Source organism: Tetranychus urticae, chromosome 2 (assembly GCF_039701765.1).
Source record: "Tetranychus urticae isolate SD_2017Ah chromosome 2, NJAU_TeUrti_SD_1.0, whole genome shotgun sequence".
NCBI lineage: Eukaryota > Metazoa > Arthropoda > Arachnida > Trombidiformes > Tetranychidae > Tetranychus > Tetranychus urticae.
In genome coordinates, this window is record NC_142959.1 from 15,800,261 (window position 1) to 15,826,015 (window position 25,755).

Sequence of the window (25,755 nt, forward strand, 5' to 3'; positions counted from 1 at the left end):
TTTACTTGCTTTTTTATTTTCATCTTTACTCAAAGTAAATACAGAGTTAAGATTGTTTTATTTGCTCGAGAAGACTCTTTCATTGTGTTTACTGGTAAATATGGTGATATAATATAATGCAAATCTGAATGGTTAAAGCGATTGAATAAAAGTCAATGAAATGGTTAAAGTGAGTCTTTAAGGTCATTCAAAGGATTTTCATGATAAATGTGCAAATGATGATTTTCAAATATTGAAATCTGATAAGTGCATTTTATTTCTGCAAAAAATGCCATCAATCATTAGCCAACTGTCAATAATAATGGTATAAAAAGCAATGTAAAACTCGAGGTCAAGAATTGAATTAGAGTTGCCTTTTCACAGCATTCAGGGTGGAAATGGTTTAACAGTAAAAATGCAAATAAATTCAAAAGTTCATGAAAGACGCGTGGAACGCTTTGCGAATTTTCTTCATATTCTGTCACTCAGCTGAAAAGAAAGGATTTACGAAACGAAATACAGGATTTCGAGCAATAGTTTATTGCGTTTAAAAAATTTAATGTCAAATTCCATAATATTGTTGGAATACAGGGAAAATCAAATATAATTTTGATGAGTTTTTATTTACGATCAACTCAGATACCAACTTAGACTTGAATATTATGATTCAGAATCCGAAAAGAACTTGCAAAAGAAATAAAGTGAACCTATTTACTGTTTGATTTTGCTTTTGGTTTCAAAACTTTCAGAAATTCTTGCATTTTTCATTGACCGCTCATTATTCCCATCATTTTCATCAAAAATTGAAAAGTTCTCAACTCAGAAGCAAAAATTGCGACCTTTTCTCCTCAAGTTTTTATCTCGAGTCCAAAAGATCTTCTTTATTCAGATTTGCATGAATTTTGAATTTAAACTTTTCAAAGCTGAACTTTATCAACTCATTGAACTCGTCCAGACATTAAAGTAAAGTTGTTTTTATGTCAAAGCTATACTCAAGGTTTGTATTGGAATATGAAAAATTGTTGATATTTGTAGAAATATTTTTACTCCAATCATTTTGAATTCCAAATGTTAGAGTTAATTTGAAATAAAATTTGAAGAAACTTGGAAAGTTATTCATGAATCAAAGATTGTTATACGGACATTCCCAACCTGACTGGGAGTTTTTATTCCGTCTCATACAATACTTTGATAGCAAGTTTCCTTTTCATTTTGATATTTTCATAAAAACCTTTAAACCTTTTCATGGTGAAATTGAAACCTTGGTCAGTAATTCAATTTATCTTTATTATCATTACATATTTATCTTTTTGCTGATGCAAGTCAAAGGTGGGAAAAGAGCGAGAAAAGTAGATGAATGAAATATTAATTTTCCAAGTAAATTGTTAATGATTATCAATTGGTTTTTCATTTTAACCTTCATTTCACCCTCCATTTGCCCATAAAAATGTTAGGAAAACAATTTGTTTGCCTTTTCAACTTTAAACTTTCTTTTCAATGCTTTCCTCAACAATATTTATCTAACCAGAAAACTCTATTATCTTCAGTAGAATATGTCTTTTCATTCTGAATAAATATTAACCTAATATTATGTCTAATAAAAAAGAGGTTTTACCTTTTCAATTTTCTTACTATTTAATGATCCTTTCAACAAAATCTTTTCAATTGACGATTCAAAAGTGAAAGGAAAAGTTGAGCAGAAAAAGTTTTTCATCGTTTTAATATTTATACCTATTTTTACCATGCAATGTAATACTTTTTTTGTCAATGTTTTTCCAATTCATTTTCCTCTTTCCAGCCAGGAAACTTGATGATGGAAGTTTCAATGAAAATGAATGTTTTCCAACTCTTCAACCCTCATGAACAGATTATAACATTTTATGTCAACAAAGCTTTTCGTCCAGACCAAAACTATTTAAACATGTTCAAGGGTCTATTGAGTATTCAAAAGTAAAGATAAAATATTTGAAAATAAACACTTGATTCGTCTCGAAACGAAAAATGATTTTCGATCTTAATTGACTTTGGTTCATTTAGATTTCCAGACTCAACATCTTCATCAAGATGTTTATCGTCTCAGATTCTTGTGTGGATGTAATTAATTCAAAGTGTCAAAAGTTCGAAAAATGAAGTTTGAAAATATTCGAAATCGAAATTTTCGTTTGAAATTTGATTTTTCTTGTAACCTCAAATTTTCCTTGACGAAAAGCCTTTGAATTTTTTGGGGAAAATTTCGATTTGGAATTATTTAGATCAATTCAGTGGCAAATTTAAAGTAGAATAACAGATTCATGAGTTCCATGACTACAACCATGCTGAACGTTGGAACAAAACTGAAAGATTATACTATTCTAGACTGATGATATTCTGATAAGTTCTCGATTGGGAGTGATTACTGGGAGTGATGACTGGAAATTGGACTGATAATGCCAATGATAAGCTTCACCCAACACTATTAGCCAACATTCATTGAATTTAAATGAATATTTTCCATTTTCCCTGTTGTTCGTCATTTCGTTTCTCCTCCATTTATCATTATTCATTTCAACTTGCAGCTAATTTAAAAGCTCATGAACAATGTTATTTTTCAATTTTCCTCAGTTGAATGAAGTTAAAGAAATTCCTAGTTCTTTGAATCCATCAAAAAATGTTACAATAAATTAAGGTTAAATATTATGAATTCAATTCAACTTTGGCTTTTCCCAAACAAAATGAAAACAAGAAAAGTTTCAAATTTTGATTCAATCGTGATTTTAATCAATAAACTTAATTAAATGGCAAAACAGACGAAAAGGAAAGAAATTGAATGCTGAAAGAATGTGAATAATCTGCAAATTGAACAGATATTTATTAACACTTTGATTCAATTGAAATACTTTGTATACATTAAGGTTGTAAAGAGAGTTCATTGTTGTATTTGTGAATAAAAAAAAGATGACGATCATGATGAATAAGGAAAGGCGAAATGAGTAACAAGAAAAAGATGTGAAAAGGTTTTGCTTCTTGAAACGTTGACAGAATACAGAAACATATTACATGGTAAAATGGATGAAAGTGATTCTTAATCAGAATTTTCATTCTTCTTTCTTCTTTTCCTATTTTTGGTCGCCTTCTTTCTTATTTTCATTCTGGTTAAGTAAAGGCATGATTATAATAATGAAGAAAATGAATGAACATTGAAAACTTGTAACTCCAATTGAGTTGCTTTGAGTAACAAGTTAACCTATTACTGACTTTGAAACACTTTTGTTTACTATGACTTAAGATAATAAGTTCATTCCAAGAATCGAGACAATTTCCAAGTTTATCTCGGCTGTTCAGTTAATTAGTGAATACATGAGAAGAGCGAAAAAAAAGAAGAAACGAGAAAACAAAATTGCTCTTTTCAAGTCTTTTTGCTTTGCTTTTTGCCAAATGAAAAGTTCATTTTTGTTTCCATTCATTTACAAAATTTGCTAGTTTACTCAGCTAACCAACATGAAAAAATTTAACTTTTAAACTCGATAATAATCAACTGGAGATGAAGGAATCAGGGTAAAAAAAGAAATGTCTTGCCAGTCTTTTCGTTTTGCAATCCAAGTCTAGTTTAAATTTTAGCTTGCTATTTACATAATTAATTAGTGATGGGATTTAGAAAGGGTTTCAGGTTATAACGAGTACAAGTCTAACTTTATTTTTGTCTTTTCATTTTACTCCAGTTTCGCAATTTTGCAGTTGATCTGCAATAACTTTCACCTTTACGTTTTACCTTTTATAACTAATCTGTGCTAATGGTTAAACAAATAAAGCAATTAGTAAATTGGTTTGAGATGTTTAGCTATGATTTACTCTTGCATTTTGATAATTTTGAGTTTAATCCTCAGACTTTTAAATACTGTTGATTTGATGGTCAAAGAAACTCAATCAGTTGCAGTGCATTTCGAAAGCAAACAATTAGTGTTAACTTTTGATAATACATTTGAATGATGATTAGAAAAATTCGGAATTGAACGAAGAATTTCTGAACAAAAGATCTTTTATTCCGATTTCGCAATGAGAATTGCATTGAAAAACGATTAAAAATGAATTCTAGACATTGGATGAATAAGGATTTGCATTCTTTCAAGATAAAATATCGAATTTATTGATTTTTGGATAATTAAATCAAATATTGGGTATGAATATATTCAAATAATAAAAATTTGATTCATATAAAGTGATAGAAATCGAAAAATTAGTAAATACGATTATACTTTTTCAGGTAATTCTGCAATAAGAAGAAAATTTCATGATATTACTCTCTTTTAAACCATGTTATTAAATTATCTATTCAGTTTACGGAAGCTTATGGATTTGCGGTCTGAAGCACCGTCCGTTCTTGAGTTATGAACACAAACAAGCAAAAAAAATAAAACGCCCAGAACATGGGTTGAAACAATCCTGACCATGGTTGACGATTATCGAGTGCAGCAACAATCCAAATGAGCCATTTTTTATTTTATGATATTTTCCAAGGCTTTTTTCTCGTCAACGGCTTCGAATATAAAAAAATCTATTTCTTAGGAAATTTCTGTCCTGCTCCTTTACCGATTCCTAAATGAATAGACGAGATGCAGCCAAAATTAAGATTTAATTACTTTTGACGATAAATCTCTAAAGTCAATCTAAAGAAAGCAAACAATCAAAGCATTAAAAGTTTTCAATGAATCTTGTCGAGTTTACAATTTTTAGAAACCTTAATCCTGTTAACCCTTCTTACCCTTTAAACATTAATCTTCCTCAAGTTGAGCACAAAAAAATGATCAAACTGATTGCAGACAAAGGTCAACAATTAATTAACAAAATAAATAGATGAATGAATTGAAACCTTCTTAAAAAAGGAAAACCTTATAATTACAATTTCCAACTAATTATTAGCTACTCTCATCCTTATAATCATCAAGCTGTGTTATTATTTCATTTTCATTTTTTTCAGTTTTTCATCTTTTCAATTCTTCCAAACTTCACCATAAACTTTTCAATCTTTTCAGCCTTTTCATTCAATTTTTCAAACGCAAAAAATTGTTAATCAAGTGAAATATTATCAGATTTTTTGCCTCTTTAATCTTTGCCTTTAGCATGTTAACCCTGTTCGCCATGAAAATTCATGAACCTTTGAACAACATTTGCTATAATAGTAGCAAATTGAAGCAAAAAATTGATGAAAATTGTTGAAGAGATGAACTTTTTTCCATTTATTCTTCATGTTTTTACTCTTTTTTTCCTTCTACAACCAACTTTTCAATCGAAAATTTTACAATTTTTCAAGAAAATTATCATTTCATGATTAAAAGAAATCAAAGTGAAAGGGTAAACCTTTAAATGTTGATGCAAAAATGGAATCAAACTAAAGTTGAAAGCCAATGAATAGCATTTTGTTGTGAAATTTTTACTCCGAAAGTAAATCAAATTCATTATAACTGAATAATTCAAGAGGAGAAAAGATGAAAAACTTTGAGCAACTTTAATAATCTTTCAGCAACCCAATTAAATGCTATTTATGGTCGACAATATTTTAAGCTTTACTTTATTTTCCTCATCAAATATTGAATGTGGAAACAATCAATTTCATCTGTTGACTTACAACTTATTAAGAAGTTTTGCCAAAGAAGAAAAAAACAAAAAAAATTCATTCCTAATGTCAAGTGACTCTTGAGATTGATAATTACTTGAAAGTTTCATTTTGTAGGTTTTATTTTTAGCTCATTGAAAACGTCTGCCTGGAAAAGGTGTAAATATTGATAAAAATGATAAAATAATGATAGTCGCTAATGGAGCATCGAGTAATTGATAAAAGTTTTTGCGGTTAAACCAGATTGAGAGTTTGGCCATTTCACCCTGAAAAGGGAATCACAATTTATCAATTCAAACAATGTTCTTGAAACACTTTTTTTCTCGCCATTCCCACCAACTTGAGATAACCTGTTTCTTTGGTTCTTTTTATTTCTTTACTCTCATCATTATTCTCATTATTCCTCTTCTTTTATCCTTCAAAATTTCATTCTCTTCTTGTCCCTTTCAAAGCCTCTCATGATTCAAGAGCATTCAAGATTTGAGTGTTAAAATAAAAGATGAGAATAGGTTATGAGAGAAGCAAAAAAAAGAAGAAGAAGCCTCAAGAAAAAAAGGTGAAAAGAATCGTTAGGTGATTTCACATGCACATTTTCACTCCCAGTAGTTGGGAGTGTGATGAGAGAAGCTGAAAAGTGGATGAAAAGATAAATAATAAAGACGTAAATAGATGATGATGAGGTGGAATTGTTTTTGGCAGGAATCCAATTAAACCGTTGATCATCGTAAACATCGTCATAAATATCATTATCATTATCATTGTCTTTAAGCAACTAACGAATAGAGCTTTTATCCCAAAGCCATCAAAAATGGCAAAAATTTTGTTCAAAGAATTTGTCAATTTTCTGAAATAAAATTTACTAAATCAGTAAATCATTGAAACTGTCTTATTGAAATGCAATGGATTAAAAGAAAATTGCAAAATATTCATTTTTCTGGTCTTAACCTAAATCTAACCAAAAGACTGGTTCAGCTTGTTGCTTGTCTCGACAGATTTAACTTGAATCTTATTTGTCTTGATGTTTATTTTTAATCAACATTTTCATTTCATAATCATTACAACATTCTTGATTCAGTTCAATTCAGGTGAGCTTATGCGATCTCAAGGTATTAAAGTTGGAATGTTATGAAAATTTAATTTGATTTGAAATTTTTTGCTTGATAATTATCATGCTTCTAAAGGGTGAAGTTGAAAATGAATTTCAGATTTGGAATCAAAGAGCAAAAATTTTGATTAAATTTCATCAATAAGCCAATTTGTCCAACCTTGTGCTTTGAATTTCATTGCAAGGGAAAGAGATTTGGAAAAATTTCATGGTGAAAATGATGTTAATGATGTCGATGATCAACTTGACAACAGCCTATTAAGAGCTGTTAACAACTCTAAATGTATCTTAATTGATGGTTTTAATTAACCATTTACATCCTTAAGATGAAAAAATGTCTTTCACTTGATATCGTAAAAGGTAAAGTCCAGAATAAAAGCCTTTTCATTTCAATGGCCATTTCATTTTATTATCATTTCTCACATTATTATTGTTATTTTTATGATCACTTTTACAGTTAATTTCAGTGATTTTGACACATTACACTTTAATGGACACTTCGGACATTTGAAGGGAAAAGACAAGTTAAATGAAAAGAAATAAAATGCTCAAAACAAAAGCAACAATTGAAAGTTAAATATTAACCAGCAATTAATGTTGCACCCAAAGTGTTACCAGGAAAAGGTTGAAATTTGGTCCTTTTCTACCTTCTTTTGTACAGTAAATTGTCTTTTAATTTTGACTGTTCAACATTTTTATTAATAATCAAAGAGACTAATGATTGTTGTTGGTAAAGTAATTGGCAAATTATGACCTTTAATCGTGTAAAATTAGACAAAAGGTTGAAGGAATAAAAAAAGCTGGTCAAATGAATGGTTCAATCTTGACTGTTGTTTCATCTTTCAGCAAACAATAGACTCTTGAAGATGAAAACTAATTACACATCATATTCATCAGAATAAGGTTCATGAACAATAAACTCATTTAAATTGTCTTTTTCTTCCTTTTTTGTCTCTTCTTTTCTGGTATTTCTTTTCTTTACCATCTTTGAATATCAAACAAGACTATTATGTTGATCAGCATTCTAATGATACTAGTGATGTTGATGAAAATATAAAGATGATTCCTGATGGACTTGACTTGGCTTCTCTTGTGTATGCGTTCAACTCCAAGTATTCAATTATTGTTTCCAAATACATCTGTTAAACCTTTTAACCAGATATTATTGAATAATTTGCCCTTGATAATCCATCAATCCATGGATCCATGTGATTGAAAACTGATTAATCACTAGTGTTTCCATCAAAATTACTTTCCACTCGCTTAACCTTTTTAGTTGGTGAAAAAAAGTGTTGAGCTATTTTTTTGCCAGTCTTGTCACCATTCTTGTACCTCTTGCACCTCTTAATACAAATTGGCAGGTTTGCAAATGACTTTGATATTTAATGACAAGCTGTTACTATATAACATCAACATTGTTCAATAACCTTAATCTGTAATCAATTTGATTACTCCAAATATGTTTAATAACACAATTTTACTTTCATTTTTACTCCAATTCTGCCTCTTATAAACCTTGTTAAATGTACTCAAGGATAACTTGATTGGTTTTATGAGCAAATGAATGTTTAAGAGATGTTTTTTTGGTCAATATCTTTTGTTTTTGTCCCTTTTTTACGATAAAGCTTTCAGCTTTTCCCAATCTTAACCCATTTTTTTAGCCTTTTCAACAGAAAAGGAAATCTTTTTTTCTCGAAAACTATTTCTTCTTCAGGGAAAATGAAATTACAGGATAAGAAATATGAGTTTAAAACACTCATGTTCAGATGAAATTGTATGGAAATTGCTTTTGATATGAAATTTTCCTTCCAAAGGCTTATTGAGTCTAAGCAACTAATTAGGAAACAAATTATTTAACTTATTTACTCAATTTTGGGTAATCTTAAGACTTTCATTCTTTTTAAGGTGAAAATGGGTTATTCAGGTAAAACTAATTTACATGAATAAATGATTGTTGTGGGTTGGGTTGAATTGATTATAATTTAATAATTTATTTTATTTATGTTGCACTGTTTGACATTTTTAAAATGCGCGCTTTTTAATGATGAATTATTTTCCAATTGTTAAAGGTCAGCTGATTTCAAATTATTTTTCAATGCCAATTTACAGTTTACTTTTTGAATTGTGTTCATCTTGTAATCTTATTAGCTTGTTAATACATAAATGTCATCAACAAAAGGCAAAAGCAAACAAAGGTAAAACCAAATTATTCTTCATGAAATAAACTTTCTCTCTCATCTTTCCTGTCAGATTTAGTTTCCAGCAAATAATATTTTTGCTGTTACAAAATTCAGACAATAGATGTTGAATAAAAATAAAACTCCCAGTTGATCTATTCATTGGTTTTCCTTCAACGTATTCTTCTTCATCTTTCTTTTTGTTTTTGGTGGTTCCACTCTTCATAACCTGTTAACTTTTTTGCTCTTTTTCAACATGAAATTTTGATAAGCTTGGATCATTCGTTTTGCTGTTTATATCATGTAAAGGAAGAAGGAAAGGTTCCCTTTGGCCAGTATTTAAGTGGAAAGAAAAGAAATGCAATCGAAGGGTAAAAATGGAAATATGATTACATGGAGAAATCAGAACAGTCCGTGACTTTATCTTTTACCATTGAACACGTTTCAATATGGAACTACTAGGAGCAGTTTACATCATAATTCAGGATCCATCGAAAGAAATATGTTGATAGCCTTTTGAATTAACTCGTCTACCCATTTACCAGTAAATAGACCAGGAATAAATGTACATCTCAAGTGAGAAGGCAAATGGCGAAGTGATCAATTATTTATTAAATTTGATTATTTAACCATCCAAGTACTTACCTAAATGTTGATTAACACTGGTTAAGTACGGCCAAGAGAGGGAATAAAAAGGTTTCTCCATCATTGTGACAATTTATATTGAAATTCATTTCTGGATAACATTTATTTTTAAATGTGTTTGCTTAATTTTTTGCTGCATTTTTCATTGTAAAACTTGTAAACAACCTTTTTCTTTGTACTTTTTACGTTCCCTTTTGTTTACCAATGACATTAATTAATTAGTTTAATTAACTTTTGTACAACTTTGTCGAGTGTTTTCCTCTTTTTTTTCATGTTTAATTGTTTTGTCTTGTGAATTATGGTAATGGGACTGTTACGATTGCGTTTGTTGTTCAACTTTATTTGCCTGTTAATACAAGAGATGCTTTTAACCACTATAATATTGTACTGAGTCAAAATGAAAGATATAATTAATGATGCTTATTTCTGTTTGTTATTGTAATCAAGATGAAGTTCAGGATGAATATAAGAATCATTTTCTTCCTCATCACCATCTTGGTCTTGAAGTGAAACAAACATAACCAAATCTTCATTGCAATGATTAATGTTGACTTCATAAATGGTGATAAATAGACTGGTAATGATAAGATTAGTGGAAATCGTAAAAGTTTGGTAATTGTGATTTAATTATACAAATGTTTGTGATTGTTTTTCGCGATCAAAGGATTGATATAAGTGGAAAAAATGCAATAAAACAGATTTTCCAGGGAATTTGGTTTTGTTTGCATTTTTTTTGGGTTTGGTTCATGTTGATATGTATAATAAATTTACATAAGACTTTAATTTACTCTTCTGGTGTTGGTGGTGTTGATGTATTTTGTGTTGAATGTTGAATGGGTTCTTCCAATGATCGGCATTGTGATTTATTTGAAAAACCATTTTAAAGGTTCTACCATGGGAACCTTGTGTTTTTGAGTCCAAAGTGAAAAGTGATTAAAGAGTTGAGTATCAACAGCCACAGTCAGCCCAATTTAGCAATTGTAACATCAATAAATTACTTTGATTATTTCCATTAAAAGCTGGTTCTTCAAACATTTACATTGAACCTTTATCAATCCAAATGGGATATGGCACTATGAGCTTTGGTGATTGATTGCTTTTCCTTTTGACCTAGTCATATCATGAGTAAACTCATATTCATGGTAACTTGTCTTTACTTTTTTGCTCATTATTTATCCTTGTTTCCTTGTTTATCCGTTTAGTTATGTTGCCATCATTTACCCATTGAAACCTCGAATGTCCAAAAAAACAACCGTATTCATTACTTTAGCAATTTGGATAATTGGAAGTATATTATCTTTGCCCAATATACTTTACTCCACAACCAAACGAGAATATTTTCTTAATGGCGATTATCGTGATATTTGTTTCCTTGATTGGCCTGATGGACCCGCTACATCAAGTAAATTTGATTATATGTGAGTTATCCTGAATTATCTTTATACTTTATCATCATCTTAGGATGTTGTTTCAACCTATTAAGATATAAATTAAAAAACATTAGTATATGTTCATTGTATTTGGCGCTTTAATATTGTTGACAAGACTTGAATTGTGAGTTTAACTTACCTACAAATAGCTTAAAGAAGTAACAATTGCACATTGCAATGTTGGCCACATTGTCAACCAGTAAGATTGTAGATTCGACATGAAATATTTTGATCCAATGTGATTGATGTCTCGGCCATTTTCATTAATAACACGATCTTTTCTGTCTTGTTTTGCTTTGCGTTTACCAGTTACAATGTGATAATATTGTTGGTTACTTACATGGTTCCAATATGTTCAATGTGCTTTACTTATTCTCGAGTTGGCCTGGAGCTTTGGGGAAGTAAAGGTATTGGTGAATACACAGAGAAACAGGTTGAATCAATGAAATCAAAAAGAAAGGTAACTACACAATTTAAACATTAATCAAACTTAAAATTGAAGAGATAACTTATTTACAAGGGAAAGCTTACTGGTTAACCTAACGTTGAAAACAAATGGTCAAAGGCTTGTACAAAAGGTTAATCATTCGGATAAATCAAAACACAAGCAAGTTCAAAAGTCAAGCCATTCGTTTATTTCTTCCAATAATTCATAAATCAACTTTTAATCATCATCTGATTCTTTGAGCTTCAATAAACTATCATTGATAACAAACATCCATTAATCAAATTATTAATTGAAGCTTTCCCTCCAAATCCGAATCTCTTTCACGACACTTTTGCCATCTGTTGGCACAAATAGCAACGATCCATCCAATAATTCTTTCTCTTATTGTTTATTTTTTGTTAATTTTGTTTTATAATTTGTTGATTGATCTCTCAATTTAGATTGTTAAAATGATGATTGTTGTCTTCGTTATTTTTGCTGTTTGCTGGTTACCATATCATGGGTATTTTTTGCTCACTCACCATTTTCCTGAGATGATGGAAGCCGATTATGTTCAACAGATTTATTTAATTATCTATTGGCTGGCAATGTCCAATTCCATGTATAATCCAATAATTTATTGTTGGATGAATTCGAGGTGAGTTTTGAAGTTTATTTCTTTCTAATTTTAGCGCAATCAAGTCATTCTAAATGTTTTCACACCTTGGTTTCAGGTTTCGAGAAGGATTCAAAAAGATATTTTGCTGTCTATGTTATGACAATAGTGACTCTGATAACTTCCTAGAGTCTAAATTGACTCGTCGTGGTAAATCAAGCTTCTCGGAAGCTTGTATCACAGAAACTAAGATAAGGTTGAATGGTAATGGTCATGGGACAGCTTTGATGATGGATGAAACAATTAAACAAGCAGAGTATAGATTGTAAATAGTGATCTCTGTAAATACTCATTCACTATTATTAATAATGTTGATTAATGTTATGAAAACCAAATAATATATAAAGTAAATCACTTTGTGTAATTGTTAATATTTCTTGCCATTCAAAGTTGTGTTTTATGATACGTACATGGATCTATTGTATAGAGACCTGAAAACTGTTCAAGGAGACGACAAAAGCACCACGACTCGAGTCAATTGTAAATACTTACAAGTGTTTTTAATACAAATAAAATTATTAATCATTTGTTTTCATGCCATTTCTTAAATATCTTGATCAAGGTTAAGATTGTTTCCATTCAATGAAATGTTTTCATCTTGCATTGCTAACCCCAAGTAAAATCATCATCTTAATAATCTTATTTACGATTGTGCTGATGAGTAATTGTAAGAAAAATAAAGAAGACAATTCTTGAATAATGACTAACATTCAGTCAGATTTTAGATAATAAATTCACTGAAAGATGAGAATGTTTGTAAAAAACAACAAAAATGCCTTGAAATTGAATTCAATATCTTGAACATCATAACTTGTACTCCATGGATTAATTGGCGACATTCAAGGCTTCAAAGCAACCAAACTGCTCATTATTTCATCCAAAAATATAAATTGTATCATTTCAAAAGAAACAATTAGTCGGTCGAAACATGAAATTTCAGATTTAATGATTTGTTTGAGGTTATCAATGTTGATTACCATTGTTTTTTAGATTCTCAAAGGAAGAAGTATTCATTTTACAAAAAGTAATCTTTCGACCTGCGTCTGTAAGTTATGATTAAAGCTAATTAATTGTTAAAATTTGATAAAAACAGTTATTTATGCGTCAATTAAAGTTGCTTCTAGTATTTTATTTGTACGCTAGATGGCAGAATATACCCGTTTGTTGACAAATTCCGGCGGAAAATTAACTTGAGCTGCTAATAGGCAATGTTTACTAGTGTTATCTTGTTTATAATTTGATTGAATGACTAATTAGTATTGTATTATTTAGTTACAATGTGAATATTAAATTTCTCTTAATGAACAGAAGGAATTTTCAATATCGTGTTCCATAACAAAGATGCTATTATTTGATGAAACATGCAACAATTTTACTCAATGAAAGTTTATCAAGATGGTGCGTTTTGAGACAGTAAATCATTAACAAATTATCTTGGATAATAAACATTCTTTTCCAAATATTTTATCACGATGCAAACAGGTATGTAATACGTTCTTTGTCATTTTAAATACAAGGTTTAGTAGCATGTTTACTCTCTTGTCAAGTCAAATTTTCACGTTTGGTTTGATATCTTGCAGTTTCTCGATTAAAATTTAACGTGTTAATCGAGAAGAAGCGATATATGACACATAAATTCTGTATTTATTTCACTGACTGTGTCCTGATGCATTATTTAATTTATTTTGTTTTTTGCTCGCCATCCTTTAGCTACTCAATTTGAATGACATCTGGAGAAGTCGGACTGCTAACAATGGAACCTGCATTAAACGAAGCGATGCCAATGAAATAAGTGACTACCGCAGTTATCAAAGTCCCAGTTATAGATGGACAGATTAACATTTTACCAAAAATTGTGATCCCAAAACTCTGGTGGTAGATTCGTTGCAGAAATAGCTCTGACTTGATATGGTAATCCAAAACGGATGTATTTTATAAATGGAGACAGGAAAGAAAACGAGAAACATTGATTAAGCTTTAATCTATCATCTATAGTCTTTTACCTCAATTATTAATGATGGATCCTTGGTAGACAGGCTGACATTAAAGATAGACATTCTTGGTTTAGTCGTATAAGCTGGAATCATTGAAATGCTTCGAGTGATAACAAGTAATCGTAGTGCTTGAAAAAAAAGCTCGGTTATGTGGTAAACAAGGTACGAAGAGCTGGTGTAGATTAGATCATAAACTAAAGTGACACATTTGGGAATCACAAGAAGATAAAAAGCGCCCACAAAAATAGAATGGGTTCGATTCACCAACTCGATCAAGCGACCAATTTTCTCATAATTATTTCTTATGTATATCATCTGGTCAACCCGATCTGAATCTTGTAACATTGTTAACCTTATTCGGCTCAATCTTTTTGTTTGACGGGATAAGCTGTTGTATGCGCTGTTGATAAAAGCTGAACAAGTACCTAAATGGTCAACCAACGTAATGTAGTAAAATGCAGCTATGAATAATAGGATTCGTCTCCCATATTGCGCTATCTTTACCCAGTAAACCTTTGCTTCTGGAGCAAATATACCAAGCGCAATAATAAGCCAAAATTGCCCCAAACTAAAGATTATCACATCTTTCCGTTGTTGACGCCTAATTTGCTTAATATCATATCTTACCTGATTTTCACCAGAAAGCATCAAATCTTTCCAAATCTCATCAAATTTCGCAGAAAAAGTTACCGGGTTATAAAAAAATTGATCGTAATATGTAGCCAAGTCACCTGATGCCGTTAAGCACGTAAAAAAGATTGCGTTATTTATCTCATTGATGATGGAACCTGTCATGTATATTCTGGAAACAAGAATTGAACTTGATGACAAAAGGACAATGCAGCCTACGACGAAACCAATGGATGCAAAAATTTTGTTAAACAACTGTAATATGGGCCAATCTTGGTAATTACGATAAACCAAATTATTTTGAACCAAATATTGTACTATCAAAGTACTCTGTTGATCTTTAAAATTCACAATTGAATGTTTAGACTCAGGAAACAAGTGAAACTCCTTCGAGAATGACATTTCTAGAGAATCATGTTTAACTTTCAACAAATAATCAAGATGTTTAACTGTCAACTAACCATAAACTGAACTGATTAAAGCTAAACAAAAACTATAGCAACATAATGTCACAATTGAATGGACATACACAAATAGACAATATTTAAACAATAAGTTGTTTATTCTGCAATCACTGGATTTATTGGTTAAACCTATGGTTTGACAATCAATATAAATAAGGCGTAAATCTCAACAATTTCAGTATCAAGTAAGGTCAAATATTTCGCAGGAGTCCAAAAAAAGGTTTAGTAAACATTTCCCTTAATCATCATCCTTAATATTAACCATTAACCCAAATTGAGATGAATCATGTAAAAGAAAATACAAGTTGAAATAACTTTCCGCGAAAGGAAGGATAGCTTTAGATTCAAGTAGAGTTACACCAATAATAATAATCATAATATGATATGATTACATGATGTACCATTATTGTTATTATGATTACTATCATCATGCTTATTGTTATTATAATAATCATAATGTCTCAAGTCTCAAAGCAAAAAATTGAGAATGATTGAAATTACAAGACAAGACTAATTCATTTTTATTGCACCTTTGTGCTAATTAATACCAATAGCAAAATATTAATTTACCATTGGACTGAATCATTAATTTGTTTTTTTTTATCTTCCAATAATTTAGATCTGGTCTAAAGATTCATGAAAAAGGATGGACAATGATAATGAAGATAACCCAAAACCATGAATGATAGACCAAAAATGACCATAAAATTGGACTAAAGTAACTTAAAATAAATGGACAAGTGAAAACAATTTCAACCCATCTCTAGACTCATTAGCCTAATTTCATGTAGAGAGAAACATTTGGTTGTCTCATGATACCCAAAAAGAGATACCCAAAACCATTTCTGTCAAGACTTGACCCCCTAAACCTCTCACTCTCCCTATCATCCTCCCGTCTCTTCACTTCTCTTCCCTTTGGTTCCTCCTTTTTCACATATTTACAATTTAGATGATGATGAGTATCTTTTTAACCTTCTCTTGGCCTCTTTCAATACTTAAGTGAGTCGTAATTGCTTTTCACTTGATAATGATAATGATTGTGATGATAATAACCATTTCAACTGATGATAACAACACCACACAAGACAACACAAACGCTGATTGAACATACAATGTGTTAACCCATATTACAATGCGAAATATATTTCATTTCGCCTTTTTTATTTCATCTATTTCATTCAAACCCATCATCTCAATCATTATCATCATTACCTTTATCATCATCATTACCAACTCTCTAGACTCTCCCTCAATATGTTTAGCTTGCTTATGTAAAAAATGCCTAAAAATCGCTTAATTTGATTTTAATTTTTTTACCAGATTTTTAATTTCCATCAAAGCAGCGAAATTAAATTTCCTTAAAACAAATGAAGAAACGCTCATTGTAATAATGTTGACCAGATTGTTATGTCAACCAAAATAACTTGATATTAAAATGTTGAATCTCAATTGATGCTTTGATTGATTGATGACAGGTAAATATGTTGACAAAGATTAGGCCTTTGGGTTTAGGGAAGTTTAACTTTGTTACCAGAATAAACTGTTAACAATGAGATATTAATACAATTTGAAACAGATCATTGACATTTAGATTGTCAATTGCCTCACCCATGTGTCTATGTAATTAACTGTCTATGCAATTGTCTGACTCACTTTCGCTAATATCTTCCTTTTGTTTTGTTTTTTTCTCTCTCTAGTTCCAAATGATTATTCCAATCGAAGTCCGTGACCTTTAATGACAGTCAAACACGAACAAAGACTTGAACTCGCTTGGTTGATTCATGAAATCAATATTTTTCTGCCTTTCTCCTCAGCCTGTCTTCCTCTCTCTCTGTAAATCGTCACTTCAACATTCATCATTTGTGGTCTCTGTTATCATCATTATCATCAACATTATTATTTATATTATTGCCATCCTTCTCATCATCATTACTATTGCTATTATCATTAGCAACGGTATTAAAAGCCTAACTACGGACACTCGAAGATATCATTTTTTCACTTTATGTTTATCATCATAACTACCCTTTTTTTAATCATGTTTAACCCATAATTTTATACTTTCATCTCAACTCAAATTTCCTTCTCAGTGACAACTTTTTTTTTATTACAATTGCTATTTCAATATATAAACATAATACTTGTATATATATCATTGTAAAATTCAGACCTCTCTGTTATTGTATTACAAGTAATTTGTCTTTGTACTTTATTTTATCATTACTTTTGTCATTTCTTTACAATCTAATATTTACTATGTTAGTCTGTTTACTGTTAATATTGTACAAATAAAAACATTTAACATTGAGTTGAAAAGGAAAAGCAATTTACTGATTGTTTACAGTTGAACCTGAATCTCAATGATTAGCTTTGAAAAAAGAGTAGCTATGACAAGAAATTTGCCAACCTGGTTGAAATTGTTTCAAACACAAAATCAAATCAATGATTGATCTATCAGATTCAAATTCATTCAATTTGAGTTTCATTTTTCATAAACTGTAATATAAATAATTCTCAACCTTGAATAGTCTTGATTAATTGTGAATTACCTTTTCAAGTTTAACCTTGTTTACCGTAAATTAACCATCTTTACAAGCTGTATACATGATAATAGATGGTTAAGTTTCACCATTATGCATTGAATTACACCATTTGTTACCAGATTTCAATGAATCAATGGAAATTAAATATCATTATTCAGATTATCTAATTCCATTGGAATTCAAAAAACGTAACCTTTTAACTCTATTAAACTGTTAATGATTCAACCCAAAAATCATTCAGGCCTTTGTAAACAGCTAATGTTACAATAGCAATAAAGCTTTACAATTGTTTACATGTTTAATCCATTTTCAAATTGTACAATGAATTATATTTCACTTAAACATTAACAATCATAATTAATGAGTAAATCATCTTAAAAAAAGATGCTTACAACTGATAAACAGCAATTATGGTTAATAATGAAAATTGCTTTCCATTTGGTAAACAATCTCACATATTTCAACCCATAACAGTTAACAGATGAAATATATCAACAAAATGTTTACAATTAACTGTTCAAATAAATCATAAGAGTTGATTGTAAACCAAATGCTCAATACCTTTAAAATGTAATCAAAGGAAAAACAAAGCTTAATCGTTGTTAACCAGCTAAAAATGGGTTTTAGAGGAAAAAATTGTGAACAATTTAAAATTTGGCAAACGACTTTAATTGGAACCATCAGAGAGTCTAGAGTAATTGAAATTTAATATTCAACTGTTAACAATGTTTAAGATGATTGCATAATTGATTGTTATCATTGTGAATTTCAATTGATGTTTTGTTTTTTTTCTGGTCTCTTCTCCGTCATTAATAACAATTCATTTCTCTTCTCCTAATTTAATCAAATATAATCGGAATAATTTAGGTTTGTCCTCTTCAATGTGCACTGTAATTGACTTTTTGGCCCAAGAAAAGTTCAATTGCACACAATTGTCGCTCATTTTGTATCAATTTATTTTTATTATTACAATAAGCTACTTGGACTAATAAAAAATAATAGTCTTTGTAATAATAATTGGCAATAGCTGAGCTTCGCAATGGAACCAGTTCAATGTATTTTTTTTAGCTAATTTTGAGGCTCTTTGGTTAAATTGTCTGCTATCTAAATGATCAGATTAATATATAAATAGATTGTATTATTTAAATTATTGGGATTAAAATTATATTTACTTTTTTTCTCCTCATTTTGCTTCGTTTTTTCTCACTTGTTCCAGCATTTCATGTCTTAAAAGCTTCTTCTGGTTTATCCTTGTTTTTGTATATCAATTGATAGCTTCTTGGTAAGTTGAGTCAGTTTATATTTGGCAATTGCTACAATCAAGTGTTATCTCTTAAATTGTCTCATTTGAATTGAAAATTAATAGATATTACATTGAAATGAGTCAATTTGTGTTACTTATTGCAAGCCACCAATAAACTGTAACCACATTAACTAGTCCAAGTGTTATTATTTACTTTGCTTGTGATGAAGGGATACTTGATTGCTTGATGTTTCAAAGTAGTTGATTAATTGACTTGAATACAAATTACTCATTTTCTCATTCATTTGATTGTCTTTAAATCTTTTCATGATTTGTTTCTCATTTTATTGAGTTGTTTGTCAAGAGTTAAGTCGTTTTGGACTTTTACTGATATTGCATGTTATTTTTTTGTACAATTGATTTCAAAGTTAACATTTAAGTAATTCCCGTTCTTTTATTTGAATATTAGATCAACAATAGAAAAAATTATAGTCTAAAGCATTTTTGTTGTATAAAATATAAATAAATTACAGTAAGAAACAAGTGTTTGTTTTGAGACCAGAATTGTAATCTCAATTGTAGTCTGTAAGATTTGTATTAGATTTGAGCATTTTAAAGAACAAGCTCTTAATTGTTGCTGTATTTCATTGTTGCAGCTGTAATATATCTTGAAAAAGGTGAAAATAAACTGACGAGGTCTTGAGCTTGAGTAGTGAATCAATCGGATTTCGTGGATCGGACTAGCAATCAGGAGTATAATGGTAGACCATAATAAAATCTAAAGGGTTCCTAAGAATAAGTGTTAATGAACATAAAATGAATTTTTTTAGCAAAATTGATTACTTAATCCATTTTTTGAAATTGCAATCTTTTTTAAACATTGCATACAACATTTTTAGAAGTTTTCAAAAATTTCGAGTCAAGACTTTTTATTTTATTAATTCCAGAACGAATAGCTACTTTTTTCGACAATTTCACCCAACTTTTTTTAGAATCAGAGATATTCGTTGCTAGATTTTTTACTTCGACCTTTTCAGCGCAACACAACACTCAGAACCTCTCAATAGAACGAGCCTGGCGCAAATTTTGACATTTTTCCCCTTTTCTAACTAATGTGAGGCCATTTTCCGCAACCAGTAAAAATAAAGTAAAAATTAGCTTTGAGTAATGCACTATTTTTCCCATAGGGTGAAATTCCTCTTTTTGAGATCGAATCGCGTTTGGCCTTATTTAGCATGTTTACTTCACGAAATTAAGTCTAATTTTGGTATTTAATTAAACAGCAGAGTGCAGTCTTTCATTTTATAACTTTGTTTTTTTAATATCCTTGTTAAAAACCGTTAATTTTTGCATTTGAATCTATTAACACTTATTCTTAGGAACCCTTTAGTAAATTATTGCATCTGTGCTCGAATCCAATGAACATAATGGGAAACTTTTGTGTAAACTCCTGGTGACCGTCGACGACCACAACCTCTTCCATAAGAGACTATCCCAACTAGAACGGATTTATTGTCTACCTCTTTGATTAATGGACCTCCAGAATCACCCTGGAAACAGAGAAAGAGAAAGAGGAAAAAAGAAAGAGAAGAGAATTTAATTAGAGTTCCATTAAAACTGTTCAACCAGGAAATACTAAAAGATAACGATGAAAATCTAGCCAATAATTTGAACAATGTTGAGTCAAATGATTTAGTAAGTTTATCATCCATTCAATTATATGATTAAACGTTACTCATTTACCTGGCATGAATCACGGCCACCTTCCTCAATTCCAGCACATATTTGTTTACCTGATTTAAACCTGTCTGAATAATATTCTCTGCATTTTCCATCATTTAAAATGTCAACATCTGCGGCTAAAAGAGTCTCAGATGTATCAAAACCACCCTCAGAGGTTCGACCCCATCCAGCAATGGTTCCTTTACCATTGAAATTTGTATCTTTTTCACGGGGCAAGCAAATGCTGTTGATGGATGATGTGGACGGATAAAGGGGTAAATCAGATTTGCTATGTAATAATGCAATATCATTCTCAAATGTGTCTGATCGATAGCTTTGATGAGAAACCATTTTGTCAAATTGTATCTCTTGAAGTGAAGAGTCTTCCAGGTAGTTGGATCCAACCAAACCACGAATTGAATTAAGATCACGAAGTCTGGAATGATCAATTAAAATTAATTACAGGTTAATAATAGAATAGATCAATCAGTTGTTCTCTAAATTGGGTTCAAACTGGTGCAAGCTTGAGTGAGACATTTTTTTTCTTGTTGTGTGTAAATTGATTTCTGTATACTAATATGATTTGTTGATGAAAAATTGAAATTTTGAATTGTTACATGCAAAGCGATAGTCATTGAAAGTTAATCAAAGAAATCAAGAACAAGGGTCATTATTTAGTTAGATTTGGTTAAATAAAAAAACGCTGACAAGATAATTCATTAATAAATGAGGTAACAAATAGTTGAATAACATTGATAAGATTTATTCAACACTAGTCAGAATAAGATTTATCATGAATCAACAGAATCAAAGCAACAGTAATCAGGATTAAAAAAATTTGATGAAGAAATCTCAGGTAATAATGAAAGTCATTTTGTGTCACCAATTGTTAAAATCAAGCTTCAAGGTTTAAAATAACAAAACAAGCCCAGGTAAAAATATCGATATAAATTTAAAGATTGATGGATTCGAATTGAAATTATTGACTAGTTCTATGAAAAGCTAAATTATGAATAAAATAATTTTTAAAAAATGGATTCATGCCAAGCATACAGGACATTGAATTATTATCAATTTGATCATTTCATTTTTTAATCACTTTGTGAAACAAATTATCATGTGAATCTGAAAAATTAAATGATCTTACCCTTTAATGAAGGTGGAAAGAGTTCATTGTTTTGTATTTTTTTCAAAAGATATAAAGTTAGCATGAAATGCTATTGAACTTTTCAATGACAATTGATTATTGATTAGTATTTACATATAGTCTATCTCAATCGTGATGATGAATATCATTAAACAGTTATGTTAACTTACTTGACAACACAATGAGCTGCTGTGATAATCCACCTTTTACCGATAATTGCACCTCCACAGAAAACTCCCTGAGAACGGTCTTTCAATGCAACCTGCCAGGGAAATTCATTTGATTCCGTGTCTCGGCCTCCAATAATACGATCTTTAATATCACCTCGGCGGACTCCACAGTTGCCTTCATTCTGAGAGCCTGGGTTTCGATTAGGTTTCCTTGTTGTACTTTGCTGATGGTAACCCGATGAAGGTCTATGGACATTTGGTCTTCGGGTGGGTGCTTGTGTTGAATAATGAGACTCAGGTTGATAGGGTATCTGTGAAACTGAGCCACCAAGATAATCAGGTGTATGATATGAAGATTCCGTTGTAAAGTAAATAACATTTCCATTTGGACCATATCCATGGTTATTTGGATCAACTCTGGGTCCAGAAGGATAAGAAGGTCTCATTGTTGGTCTATATCCGTTATCTGGTGGCCTGTACGGTGGATGTTCAGGCATTTCTTCTGGAGGTCTGTAAGGTGGTCTATGAGGTGGATTAACATTTTCATATTCGCCACTTTGATCACCCCGTCTATTGGGTTTAAATAAGGGTCCTAATGGTAAACGAATTGATAGTCCTAGATAAAATAGTATAAATGAAATGATAACAGTCAATAAGTATATTCACTGACTCAATCGTGCAATTCTTACCTGAATTTGGTCCGGGTTCAGGCAAACTTTCACCGATTCTCACAATCCTTGTGTTAGAGAATAGAAAAAAAAATTTTAAGTTTATTAAGAGTTGAGCTCAACAGTTTGTGAATGACAGTTTTAGAAACAATTTCACAATCATTAATGAATGCTCTTTTCCATCTCACCCTTTGATATATTTCCTGAGAAGTCCTAGAGATCGTTCAGATCGATGTTCAGTATCATCGTTAATTGGAGTTTTTTCATCAGGAAAAACTATGTCACTCGAATTGACTTCTGAAAAGGGTTAGAGAAAAAAGGGGGAATACACAATCAGTGAATGAGCCATGGTAATGATTTAAATTCATTGAAGAAAGGATTGGAAACAATATTGAAGCAGTTGACTGGTTGTTTCAGATTTCATTGAGGATTCGTATTTCATCATTCAACAGTAACTTCCTTTAAAAATTCACCAAAGGCACTTGCAGTAGCATTACTCACCCTACGGATCTAACATGGGACTTTCTTAAGAAAACAAGAGTCTTGATTCTCAAGAATTTAAAAGTAAACAGATAGCTAGTTAATTAATAATTGGATCCGTAAAGCTTTGAAAAATATGTACGTTAAGAATAGATGAGATGAATCCAGCTTTCATCAATACACACACAGAGATGATTAATGAAGAAATGAAGGGATATATCCATACCTTTAGCCAAGGCAAACACAAGAAAAATGGTAAAAATAGTCAATGGAAACTTTGAATAAACATTGTTGGCCATTGAATTGATTGTATATCAATTCATTAAATTAGCATATAGTACAGAACAGGAAGCAAACACACAAGACAATATCCTGGGCACAATTAAAATGTTGAATCAGCGGCCGAAACAGAAGAGTTAAAAGGTCAAAAGATACCTAAAATGAAAGGCAACCACCAAAAGGCACAAAATGTATTTCCACTGTTTTTTACCAGCTCATACCAAAAGAAACCAACAATTAATTTAAGAAGTTAATGAGCAGATATTATCCATAAATGAAAATTGAAATACAAAATTCACAGCGATTTGTTGATCTTCCATCCTTCCGGTTATGAAGATATAATATAATATATTCATCCGTTTTCCCTCCAAAAGAGACTTTCTTTTTCCTGTTCTGTGTTAACTCATTTTTGTGGATCCTTTCTTTTTCTTCTAGTATCCTGTTGATTGAAACAGTTAAACGTTGATAAATCAATCTTACCCAATTAAATTAATCACAAACTAGAAAACAATAAATTTAGTATCGCTTAATAAAGACCAAATTAAAACACAAAAGTAAAACAATAGAGCCAACACTTTCTGGTAATGACCTCACCAGTCTCAATCAGCTGATTTCTTAGCCGTTTAAAAGCTAGCAAAAAAGGGCGATCTTCTGTTTTTGTTTTAGCAAATATCAAGCCGGTTAATGGGTTAAGAAATATTTTTCATGATAATTGTTGCTCAATTAATCTAGTTTTTTTCAGGATATTAACATTATTCCAGCCTTGAATCAATAGTTTTTACAATTCCTTGAACATGTTGTTTCAACTCCACATAGCTTCACAGCCAGTGAACCCAAAGTTGAGGTTATCTTGTGACCAGTTTTTTGCTCTTGTTTACCATTGATATTTTGTTAATTATATTTTCTTCACTAATCATTTCCTTCTCACTCTTGTTTACATCCATTACAATCTATCAAAATGGATTGTTGTTGCCCAGAAATTGTGATAATTGTTGACAAGTGATTTATTCTAGGATTATTATCCAACTTATCTTTGCAATGATTTTTTCAGAAGATATTCTTTTGTTTAAAGTCGCCTCATTTATTTTTGGTATCAACTCGTCAAATTTTACCATATCTTCAAACTGTTCAATCCTTCATCAAAATGACATGAAAACAATCATTCGACTATTACTCTATTATCAACATTCAACGGGAATTTAATTTATGATCATCTGGATACTGTTAATTGAGTTAATAACTCGGCAAATATTTGTTAAACTCATGCATAAGATTGTTGCTAAGAAAACACTCAAATTGGCTGGTAAAGTGCTATTGTAAAGACCAGATTTCCCTTCAACCACACATACTAACCGCCTGTCTTACCAATTAGATAGCAAATTTGATTTGATATTTCAATAATATTGATGATGACAACTTGCAATTAGAATGGTTTCTGAATTTTTGTACCAAATTCCGACCTACTTGTGATACCTTTAGCTGATGCAAATTGAAACCAAGTTGATTGTATAATTTGGTAATTGTAACAATTTTGATGGTAAAATTAGTCTCTTAAAAGCTAAAGCCATTCAACTATCAAACAAAAAGTGAACTTATACCTGCACCATCAACAACCTTCAACAATCAATTGAAATTATCATGAATCATTTCACAACTGATACATTGTACAAAATACACAAAAATACAGCAACACAACAGGAGAAAGAAAAGAAGTGTTTCTAAATCAATTTACACCAAGTTTGCCTTTAATTAAAGGTATTAAACTATAATCAATCATTTACCATGGATAATATTTAATCAACCAACTAATCAAAGATCCACATCACAATTTAACATGTTTGTAATGTAAACTGTTAACTGGAGAAACAAAAAATGTACATAAACGTTGAAATTATTTAGATAAGTGAATAATAATGATTAGATGATGAACCTCACCAACTCATGATAAAGGGGAAGTTGCTCTCATTATCATCATCTCAACTCTATTCAATCATCATTATGATCATTTAAATGATTGACTTGAAACATTAGATTTTGCTCATTAACTTTACGTTTTAATTTCAAACATCAACAATGTCTTGAAAGGAAGAAAAGCTGAACCATTATAATTTTAATTTGGCCAAAATACGGATTCAATCAATTTGTTTCTCTTCAACTGGAAAGAGCTGACTGATTAACAAAAATATTAATGGTTAATATTGTGGTAAATCAAATCAAAATCATCAACGTTCAGACGATGAGCCAAAAAAGCAGTTTAAAGTCAACAGTTGATCGGGTTGAACATGATATTTATAATGAAGGCAACATTTTTCAGTTGACAACCACCAAGGATAACTCAAGATTTGCGTGTGAAACGCAAATGGAAAGCAAACAAATAAGAATCGCG

The 25,755-nt window shown here is 30.4% G+C and overlaps 2 protein-coding genes and 3 long non-coding RNA genes across 7 annotated transcripts in view; 3 read left to right on the forward strand and 2 right to left on the reverse strand.

Annotated features, from left to right (window-relative positions):
- LOC107359310 (tachykinin-like peptides receptor 99D) overlaps window positions 1-12,564 on the forward strand; it is a 46,906-nt gene extending 34,342 nt beyond the window's left edge. Inside the window, exons 2-5 of the mRNA XM_015925798.3 lie at window positions 10,699-10,914; window positions 11,236-11,386; window positions 11,815-12,011; window positions 12,088-12,564. Coding sequence (XP_015781284.1) covers window positions 10,699-10,914; window positions 11,236-11,386; window positions 11,815-12,011; window positions 12,088-12,298 — 775 coding nt within the window. The 3' untranslated portion in view covers window positions 12,299-12,564. The remainder of the gene's footprint in view (window positions 1-10,698; window positions 10,915-11,235; window positions 11,387-11,814; window positions 12,012-12,087) is intronic.
- LOC149093988 (uncharacterized) lies at window positions 8,733-9,735 on the forward strand. Its single transcript, XR_016198322.1, has 2 exons — window positions 8,733-8,869; window positions 9,124-9,735. It is a non-coding gene; the product is annotated as an uncharacterized LOC149093988 (long non-coding RNA).
- On the reverse strand, window positions 10,102-11,241 carry LOC149093989 (uncharacterized). Its single transcript, XR_016198327.1, has 2 exons — window positions 11,066-11,241; window positions 10,102-10,971 (listed from the first exon to the last, which is right to left on the reverse strand). It is a non-coding gene; the product is annotated as an uncharacterized LOC149093989 (long non-coding RNA).
- Window positions 12,565-13,190: 626 nt separating the features above from the next.
- LOC112539105 (uncharacterized) lies at window positions 13,191-17,433 on the forward strand. 2 transcript variants are annotated; one of them, XR_016198274.1, is made up of 5 exons: window positions 13,191-13,511; window positions 13,740-14,929; window positions 15,737-16,116; window positions 16,438-16,592; window positions 16,815-17,433. It is a non-coding gene; the product is annotated as an uncharacterized LOC112539105 (long non-coding RNA). The 2 variants fall into 2 exon arrangements; XR_003082707.2 differs by having other exon boundaries at window positions 13,206-13,511; window positions 13,740-15,337.
- A 2,112-nt stretch (window positions 17,434-19,545) lies between these two features.
- Window positions 19,546-25,221, reverse strand: LOC107359274 (transmembrane protease serine 3). Of its 2 annotated transcripts, XM_089266970.1 has the most exons (7): window positions 23,317-25,221; window positions 22,799-22,907; window positions 22,632-22,678; window positions 21,943-22,558; window positions 20,647-21,061; window positions 20,291-20,453; window positions 19,546-19,682 (listed from the first exon to the last, which is right to left on the reverse strand). In XM_089266970.1, the coding sequence occupies exons 1-6, from the start codon at window positions 23,387-23,389 to the stop codon at window positions 20,298-20,300; spliced, it is 1,416 nt and encodes a 471-aa protein (XP_089123096.1). In that variant the 5' UTR covers window positions 23,390-25,221; the 3' UTR covers window positions 19,546-19,682; window positions 20,291-20,297. The 2 variants fall into 2 exon arrangements, with proteins under 2 accessions (XP_089123096.1, XP_015781247.1); XM_015925761.3 differs by lacking the exon at window positions 19,546-19,682 and having other exon boundaries at window positions 20,199-20,453.
- Between the last annotated feature and the right edge of the window lie 534 nt (window positions 25,222-25,755).